Below are 10,304 nucleotides of genomic sequence, written 5' to 3' on the forward strand. Positions count from 1 at the left end.
TTAGGACGTATATTTAAGAATGTAACTGAGCTTGTATACCGACCACGTCAACATGAGATTACCCATGCTATTGCTAGCATTATTGTCTAGCAGAACAGTCCACGGTGGTGCCCATAGTACACGACAAAAAGCACGCAAACCAGTCGTCGCCGAAAAATTATCTCCGGGAGAACCCAAAATCAACTCCCAATCTCAAAAACCTGTCAAATCAGAGTTTTTTTTTTTTGCATTCGATCGGTGCTCCAGCAAAAATCCCTAGTAGCCCTTCCAATTCTAATATTATTTTTGTGGCTACAAATAATACTCACTCCTCTTATTAGAAAGGGTGACCCAGCTCTCCCAATCAGACTGGTCCCACCTAGAATGGCCACGGATGTCTTCTCTCTCATCTCTTCTTCCCCCGTAGGCAAGGCACTGCCTGGGCCAGGCACTCGGGCTCTCTCGATCATGCACCCTTGACTTGACCCTGACATCCATGCCTGCCTCCAACGCTCTATACACCAAGGTCAAATGCATTTGTGCCGAACCGACCATCTCCGCCGGCACCACAATTTGAGGCAGCATCAATGCGACTATGTGGAGTGCAGATCTTGAGGGGTGCAAGGTAATGATGATAAGGCTATTCCCATGGGAAGTTTAATGGAGTTTTATTTTTATTAATTAGTATACCATATAGATTTTTATTTATAACATGGCATTAAAATTAAGAAGAGAGACAGTGGAAACCAGTTTTATATGTGTACACGGTTACCCACCGTTGTTAAGTCATAAAATAAATTGCTATTTCGAGCCTATAAAATCACACTATAAAATTATGCATTGCAGAGGTGTTTCAAAACCATTTTATTTCTTTATTATTTTATGTGGCTACCTTAGAAACATCAATATAAAACATTCCATTGAGATTAGTCTGATTGTTGGATGGGAACATATCAGGTGCAAACCAAGCTCTCCGTGAAAACTATGTAAACTTCAATCTGAACCACCGGATCAACATCTAAGGGGCATGGAGAGGGGATAATTTTACAATTAACCGCCCGCCCTTCGATTAGATAATCACACTTTTGCAAATTCCCCCTCCCACTCCCCCTGTGCCCTCCCCTTGGATGTTGATCCGGTGGCCCAGATTGAAGTTTGCATAGTTTCCACGGATAGGTTGGTTTGCACCTGATATGTTCCCTGAATGGATTTGTGTTGAATATGTGTACGGTTTGGTTATGATTGGACTTGAGTTGTAATTTGATAGGTTAGGGATAGAATTTGGGCCGTGCTTTGTATTCTTAGGGCCCATAAATGTGAGGGCGCTACCGTGTAACCTTGAGATGACTTGGCGGTGTGGCTGTGGTGGTGCACGGATGCCGGTGTAGCTAGTGTTTATGGAGAGGTGTGCCCATAGACATGCCCTAAGGATGTAGGCACATCACCGAACCTCGTTAAAAATAATGTGCTTGGGTGTCATTCTCGTTTGTGCGATCTTATGATTTGATTTCACGTTCTTGGATTATTGCTTCCGCACTATTATTCTAACAAGTGCTATAAGGTTCCAAAATCTACAATATCTTCATGATCACGGGTGACAGCGGAGCTCCCGAACGTCTTCGGAAGGTCGCACGGGTTGCGTGTGGCTGGATAGTTGGACTCGGGGCCTGGTAGAACGTCTTCCAAGAGATCGCATGGATCGCTTGTGATGAAAAAGTTGGACCCAATATGTGACGGGGAGATTGTTAGATTTACTCCTACATTAAAAACTGATGGTGGGGGAGCACAATATATAAGGTGGGGCGATCCTCACCCATAAAGCTAGTCTTTTGGGTTGTGCCTTATTGGTTGGGCTCCGGTGGATCTAGACCTAGTAGGGTACTGGCTTGTGGGTGTAGCAGGTCGCACTGAATTCTGTTGTGCCAAATCCATTGGCCGAGGCCGCAACTTTACCAATGGTGCCCCAGTTCCTCTGCACACTCGGTGCCCGCCCTTGCTCCATCCATGTATGGTTTCTGCAGCGGTGAGAAGGGGAGAGATGAGGGAAAAAGAGAGGAGCATCTTCAAGAGACTAGCTAGCTCAACTAGTCAAATTTTCGCTACTCAACACCAAAATAGCCCTCCAACAGACTAGCTATCCAACTTACAAAGCTATCTGGCTCTCCAAATTGACCTACTCGCTAGCCAAACTTGGCTAGCCAATGAACAAGTATGGACCCACACGCAGTGGGAGAGTTGAATGTAGCTGTTAGGGTTTGAAGTGTAGAAAATGGAGAGTATGTTAGAGTGAGATGCTTAATATGAAGTGGAATATTTATGGAGATACTAATAGAGAGTCCAATAGAGAGTCAAATAAAGAGTCGAAAATGTAGTCTTTTAGAGTTGCTCCCACTTATTAGGGTGTACTAGTATATTTTAAGTTGGAATTAGGCATCTGGTATGCAATAAACTCTCATAATGATTTATTATTATTGGAAGTTACTTATTAGGATTTTGCCAGAGATGATGATCTTAACATATGGCTCAAGCTATAAGGACATGTAGCCACGCCAATGGCTGTCTACAACATCGGCAGCTAACCGACGAGGAGACCGAGACGAGCATTCTTGTTTATTAGATGATAAAAAAGTTTGAATTTTGGTATTGTAGCACGTTTCGTTGTTATTCAACAATTAATATTTAATCATAGACTAATTAGGCTAAAAAATTTCATCGAGTTTAAATCAATTAATCTATATAATTAATTATATTTTTAACTGCATTTAATGTTTCATGTGTCTAAAGATTCAATATGACGGATACTGTAGGAAATTTTTTTTGACAGTGCGCGCATGTCACACGTGTGGTTAGACTTGCACAGAGTACCTGACCCATCAACGAATAGTCGACGGCCTCGCTTGCACGACTTGGGCGCCCGCCCGAGTCTCTACGGCTAGCGGCTCTAGCGGGCTGGATGGCTGGATGTCATATTTTTCCTCCACGTCAGTTCGAAACTGTAACTGCAGCGATGGTGATCGCTTTTCCTAACGACCCACCCACTGCCGAAGCTCGCTTTTATGTAGTAGCTTCCAGACCGAGCAAGTTGAGCCGCTTGTAGGACGGGTACATCAGCGGGCGACGAGCTTGCCCATAGACATGCCCCCAATGATATAGTCACATCGCCGAACCTCGTAAAAAAATAATGTGCTTGGGTGTCATTCTCGTTTGCGCGATCTTATGATTTGATTTCACGTTCTTGGATTATCGCTTCCGCACTATTATTCTAACAAGTGCTATAAGGTTCCAAAATCTACAATATCTTCATGATCATGGGTGACAGCGGAGCTCCCGAACGTCTTCGGAAGGTCGCACGGGTTGCGTGTGGCTGGATAGTTGGACTCGGGGCCTGGTAGAACGTCTTCCAAGATATCGCATGGATCGCTTGTGATGAAAAAGTTGGGCCCAATATGTGACGGGGAGATTGTTAGATTTACTCCTACATTAAAAACTGATGGTTGGGGAGCACAATATATAAGGTGGGGCGATCCTCACCCATAAAGCTAGTCTTTTGGGTTGTGCCTTATTGGTTGGGCTCCGGTGGATCTAGACCTAGTAGGGTACTGGCTTGTGGGTGTAGCGGGCCGCACCGAATTCTGTTGTGCCAAATCCATTGGCCGAGGCCGCAACTTTACCAATGGTGCCCCAGTTCCTCTGCACACTCGGTGCCCGCCCTTGCTCCATCCATGTATGGTTTCTGCAGCGGTGAGAAGGGGAGAGATGAGGGAAAAAGAGAGGAGCATCTTCAAGAGACTAGCTAGCTCAACTAGTCAAATTTTCGCTACTCAACACTCAAATAGCCCTCCAACAGGCTAGCTATCCAACTTACAAAGCTATCTGGCTCTCCAAATTGACCTACTCGCTAGCCAAACTTGGCTAGCCAATGAACAAGTATGGACCCACACGCAGTGGGAGAGTTGAATGTAGCTGTTAGGGTTTGAAGTGTAGAAAATGGAGAGTATGTTAGAGTGAGATGCTTAATATGAAGTGGAATATTTATGGAGATACTAATAGAGAGTCCAATAGAGAGTCAAATAAAGAGTCGAAAATGTAGTCTTTTAGAGTTGCTCCCACTTATTAGGGTGTACTAGTATATTTTAAGTTGGAATTAGGCATCCGGTATGCAATAAACTCTCATAATGATTTATTATTATTGGAAGTTACTTATTAGGATTTTGCCAGAGATGATGATCTTAACATATGGCTCAAGCTATAAGGACATGTAGCCACGCCAATGGCTGTCTACAACATCGGCAGCTAACCGACGAGGAGACCGAGACGAGCATTCTTGTTTTTTAGATGATAAAAAAGTTTGAGTTTTGGTACTGTAGCACGTTTCGTTGTTATTCGATAATTAATATTTAATCATAGACTAATTAGGCTAAAAAATTTCATCTAGTTTAAATCAGTTAAACTATATAATTAATTATATTTTTAACTGCATTTAATGTTTCATGTGTCTAAAAATTCAATATGACGGATACTGTAGGAATTTTTTTTGACAGTGCGCGCATGTCACATGTGTGGTTAGACTTGCACAGAGTACCTGACCCATCAACGAATAGTCGACGGCCTCGCTTGCACGACTTGGGCGCCCGCGAGTCTCTACGGCTAGCGGCTCTAGCGGGCTGGATGGCTGGATGTCATATTTTTCCTCCACGTCAGTTCGAAACTGTAACTGCAGCGATGGTGATCGCTTTTCCTAAGGACCCACTCACTGCCGAAGCTCGCTTTTATGTAGTAGCTTCCAGATTGAGCAAGTTGAGCCGCTTGTAGGACGGTACAGCAGCGGGCGACGACGGGCACGCGGCGCAAGCAAGTGGGGCTGGTCCACCATCCATGTGGCAGACACTGGTTGGAGTGAGGACTATTTAACCAGTAAAGTTCAAACATACTCACTAGTAGTAGTATGGAGAATTTTGTAGCATTAAATAACATAAATTTTGCTGATATGTTAAGAAGAGAAAAAGATAAACTTTCATGAGATGTGAGGAGAGCTTCATCATCATGAAACTCATCTGATACAGTCATCTAGTTCTCAGTTTAGATAACTGTGCCTATAAAACTCCCACTAAAACTAGCTTAAATTCATTTTTAAAACTTTCACCAGTTGTTACCCAACTAATACTACAAAACTAGAATATATTTTGAATTTTAAAGATTTAATATTATTTAGTGTATAATAAATAGAGCATTGGAATGTTTCTCATATTGTATGGGGACATTATATTTGTTTTCGAACAACTTTTATATTTGTCTAAAATATTTTTTTCTTGCTCACAACATCATTTTCTCAGAGTATTTTGCTTTCTTGTTGGGAACATTTTGATTTATTCTCGGTTTCTTTTTTTTTGCGGGTAGAACATTTTTATTTCTTACTCAACGTATTCCTTGGAATATTTTTCTTTGTTGTAAACATTTTTCTTAGGACATTTCTTGCACTCGAAATAAAATTTCAAATATTATTGGTGGGCTAGCCCCCACTTGCCCTTTTCTTTTAGTTGGTTGACCTACCTGTAAGAAAATAGGTCAAGTACACGTGGGATTAGACCTGATCGTATGCCGGGCTGGGCCGGGTTCTGAGTTGGGCCAAAGAAAATTCTTCTAGCCATAATAGTGGCCCGCGCCTGATCCAACGGTGCCTCGACAGCTCGATATACACACTACGTATGAGTTTGAACTTTCAACATAACATTTAGAAATTAGCAAACCAAAATACCTCATATTTGAGGATGGTGAGAGTATATAATAGCTGCTCGATCTTTGTTATACCGCTGCTGCTGGCCGCGTGTGATTATTTTTATCCTGTTGCAGGGAGACGCCTAATTGGTGAGCATGTGAGATAATAAGGCTAGTCTTAGTGGCGATTTTATAAGAATTTTATTAGACATGTGTCGAATATGTGTATAATTTGGTTATGATTGGATTTGAGTTGTAATTTGGTAGGTTAGGGATAGAGTTCGGGTCGTACTTTGTATCGCTAGGGCCCATAAATATGAGGGCACTACCGTGTAACCGTGAGACGACTTGGGCAGCTGGCGTGGGTGGCGGCGTGGCCGTGGAGGTGCTCGAATGCCGGTGTAGCTGCTGTTTATAGGGAGGAGCATGTTTATAGGGAGGAGCACATGTAGTCATGCCCCGAGAATGTTGGCACATCGCCCAATCTCGTTAAAAAACATCGTGCCTCGGTGTCGTTCTCGTTTGTGTAATCTTGTGATTTGGTTCTGTATTCTTGGGTTGTCGCTTCCGCGTTATTATTCTAACAAATTTTATGAGCATTAAAATTTATGCCACATCAATAAATTTGCTGACATAGTAGGATCATATGAGGAGAGAGGAAGAGAAGCTTCTTGAGATGAGAGGAGTTGTATGCTCATAACATTCATCCAGCTCTATTACTAAATTCTCAATGTCTTGTAACGGTAAACAATGCACTGAGAATAGTCTAATAGTGCAAGCGGGGCGATTGCCCTTTTACAAGTGGGCAGAAACACCGATATTTGTATGTTAAATTAACTCAGCCCAGTCCACCGTCGCATCCGCTCCATGCCCAGACTCCAGAGGTTCGGCCCAGTACTGCTCCCTGGGGGTTGGACGGTTGGTGTCTCCCAGGCCCAGCCACCAAAGAAACTCTCTCGTAGGCCACGCATTGGTGCTGCTGCCCGCCCGGCAGGCCGGCACTCCGGCCCGGCAGTGTACGTACCCATTCTTGACCTGTTTTCTGAGAATACTACGTCGGTCTTGATTGCCGTTGATAAACCGGAGCATAGTAGATTGGTCGAGTGAATGTACATGCCCGTGTTGGTTGCGGTCCATTCAAGAAAGAAGCATCCATGTAGATCTGAGTTGCATCCTTGGACGGAGCTGAAAAGATCTGGCCACAAACAAACAACTTCTGACGCTGATAAAAGATTAAAAACTACCAGAACAGCAATGCTAGTATTCCATACAGCGCGGCCATTTGCTGCTCTTTTCATCTCTCAACTTCTTGAGAAGATACAACCAGATGCAGATATCCACAGGTGGGGTCTTCTGGTCCTCACAGAACAATGAGACACATCTACTAGTCCTTGGGATTAATCTTGTAACCTGGCGAGAACACCATGTGTCCCTACTAGGCTACTACCCTGTACTGAAGCTATTTCAGACGCCTGAAGTTCGTTACTCGTGTGCCGCGACATCGCTGTTCCTTCGTTTTTGCGCACCATGGAAAGCGGGAAGGCAGCAGAAACCTTGAGCTACCAACGAGACACCCACGGGACTACGGAGTCGTATTATTTCCGACACGCGCCCCCGAGGCGCAAAAGGAGGACATCGACAGCACGCAGGTCCTGGCCTGATGCGAGGTCGCCTCGAGCGCAGCCAGAGCTCAATCAAGCCTATCAGGTTCCCCGTGGAATTCCGCTGCGTTCTTTCGAGCCCAACCTGAATCCAGTTAGTTGAGACGACCACATCACTGCCAATTGCCAAACAGCCGATCCAAATTCTGTATTCAATCAGAGATATCACCCACCTGATCACCTGCAGCTGTCCAAGTGTCCATGCCATAGAAAAATACTCCTACCAGATCGCTGACGCAGCACAACCTAACAGCACCAGCAGATGATCTGGCCAGTGTGAACTGCTGTCTGGCCGGCATCTTCAGCCCCCCTACACGATCAGATAAACAAACAGCTCTGCAACTAGTTTATCCATGTCAACCTCGCAATCATGCGTCTAGGTTTCAGTCGCAGCCACACGAGCTGCAGGGATTATCTTTATCTAATCGCCTCTGGTTGGTACGCGGGACTGGTTCAGAAGTCATCGTCTAGATGTGCAGCAGGCTTGTCTTGTACCTGCCAGAGTCGGCTGGAGTGACGCGAGATCGACCGGGATTCTTTCCGTGCTGGCGCTGGGATTTCCAGCGGATTACGCCACCGGGAATGGGAAGCCGGCAACGCGCGCGCGTGGATTAAGAACTCCCGCTGGGTGACCAATCATGGCCGGGGGCGCAGTCAGATGCAGGCTTTTGGCTTTCTTTTCTTTTGTAGCAGGTAAGCCGTATCCTTCCAAGAGTTGAATTCAGAAAAGATGTTCCCGCACTGAAACTGCGCCGCGTCGCTGTCCACTTGCAAAACTCGCCTTCTAAGACTGAACATCCCTTGCGTTCAAGCCTCCTAACCGTGCTGGAATTCTACCGCGCAAAGCCATCCACTCTGCGAGATCGACGGAATTACTGGTTTCCTAATTGCGAAGAAAATTGCTGATTTGATAGCTTAGGCTTGATAAAAGTGGGCAATTTGTAACTACTTCACCCCAAAGCTTAAACTTGATAGAAATGTGGGCAGTATACCACAAAACTCCCTCAAGTTTATATATTTTTCTTCAGAATGATAATGCCTCGCCCTTGAAGTTAGGCCATGTTGACTCCTATGCCATGCTGAAATTCATGTAAAATAAATATTTTTTTCAAAAGCTTAATGATCTGAGATAGGATGGAAGATGTACACACTTCGACTAAAAACCATGAAGCCACCATTGAGTGCCTTGACATGACACATCCAATTTAGAGTTACTCCCAAGCTGCCCGAGAGAACACTAATCATTATTAGTACCGTCTATCTAGCTTAAGTAGTTGCTACAGTTAGATTCTTGGCAAGCACTCCATTTGGTCTTTATCCGCTTCAAGTGTCCAAATCATGCATCTTTGTCTCCCTTTTTAAGCCCGCCGTCCCCTCCTTTGCCGAATCAAGAGAAAACCTCTCTCGAGTGTCGTAACTGCTTCTCCTTCCCGCGTCCTCTTCCTCTCGTCCAGCTTCCCGAGCTTGTGCAGGTTATCGCCTTATCGGCCATGGAAGGCCTCATCCCGTTCATCTACAGGGCCGTCGTGCAGTACAGGAAGGAAGGGCAGGTCTCCTTCGGCGACCTCTTGTTCGACGAGCCGTCGCCGACGTCCTACTTCCGCCTCCCGGGGGACTCCGGCCGGTACCAGGTGACGGCGGCGACCGATCTCTTCTCCCGGACGGCTGCGGACTCCGGTTCCGCCGGCGCCATACGGCGGTCTCCGGCGAGGTGCCCGATGCAGCGCCGCCGCGCCCTAGACCGTGAATCGTGATGACCCCCTGGACTGGGAACCAAGAAAAGAGAAGCAAGCGAAGGCCTGCTCGTAGCAAGCAGTGGAGGTAGTAGCGAGTGCAGATGTGGAGTGTTTATGCAGATGATATGCTGAGCAACTGTGAATATTAGCCTAAGTTGCCGTGTAAGTGTACATAATCTTCCTCTGTTTTAGCTTGTTATTGTGAGCTGCTATGTACTAGTGCATGGGTGCTGGGGCCTCCTAAGGAGGCTTTGCAGCATCCCGCGCTGGATTGGGAATTGTGTATCATCATCCGTTGGAATAAAATGCCACATGAATGATGGGACGCGTGAACTTTGGTTCAAAAATTCATGCGTTCCAAACTGGTGGTATGCGTACATTTACATTGTTGCCTCACAAGTTCTATGCCTGAGCAAATTCAAAGACCTTGTTTGGATCATGCTAGCAACTAGCAAGAACGTTCCCCAAAAAAAGAATCTCGCATGCATGGAGGACTAAATAAAGTCTATTTGTAAATTTTTTTCAGAAATGGGTGTAACTTTTCGCGACGAATCTAATGACGGTAATTAATCGATGATTGGCTACAGTAATGATACAGTAACCATTCTCTAATCACGTGGTCAAAGGTCTCATTAGATTCTTCAGGGTTCCTAGCGGACGGGTTCTAAAATTGATTTTGTGAACTAACTTTATTTAACACCTCTAATCGCGGTCAAAGTGTGTTCTAGAATTCCTAGCACACTAACCAAACAGGGCCAAAGTATACACGTGGGTGCATACGAAGTAGGAACTCAAAGTTCATCCAGTTTGTTCAAGGCAAATGAGGGGGAAAGAATCCATCCTAGTTATTCAGTAGGATTAGTTCCTGTTCGTCCTATATTGTAAAGGGAGGCTTTATTCGATTCTCTTCGTCAATCGTACTAAGCTTGTAGAATTTCCGTGAAGCTCGGTAATTTCGTTCCAAACTTCCAGTAACTTGTTTTACAAGTATTTGTGGACAAACTTACAAAGTAGCTGGAGGCATATTCCCTCCATCCCAAAAAAGAAGGCAACTCTCGTTTTTTAAGAGATCAAACAATTTTAAATTTAAACAAATTTATATTAAAAATTATAAAAATTTGGCTCCAATTTGTTAAAAATTATAAATATTTGTTAAAAAATTATAACCAAAATAATATTATTTTATATAAATTTAGTTTTCATTTAAATTATT

The 10,304-nt window shown here is 44.4% G+C and overlaps 1 protein-coding gene across 1 annotated transcript; it reads left to right on the forward strand.

Annotated features, from left to right (window-relative positions):
• The first annotated feature begins 8,718 nt into the window (after positions 1-8,718).
• LOC120698474 lies at positions 8,719-9,474 on the forward strand. Its single transcript, XM_039982102.1, has one exon. The coding sequence runs from the start codon at positions 8,846-8,848 to the stop codon at positions 9,107-9,109; it is 264 nt and encodes an 87-aa protein (XP_039838036.1). The 5' UTR covers positions 8,719-8,845; the 3' UTR covers positions 9,110-9,474.
• Positions 9,475-10,304: the final 830 nt, after the last annotated feature.

This window comes from Panicum virgatum, chromosome 3K (assembly GCF_016808335.1).
Source record: "Panicum virgatum strain AP13 chromosome 3K, P.virgatum_v5, whole genome shotgun sequence".
NCBI classification, from domain to species: domain Eukaryota; kingdom Viridiplantae; phylum Streptophyta; class Magnoliopsida; order Poales; family Poaceae; genus Panicum; species Panicum virgatum.

Coding starts and splice junctions, on each gene's coding strand:
- LOC120698474 (XM_039982102.1), top strand. CDS start 8,846: ATGGAAGGCCTCATCCCGTTCATCTACAGGGCCGTCGTGCAGTACAGG.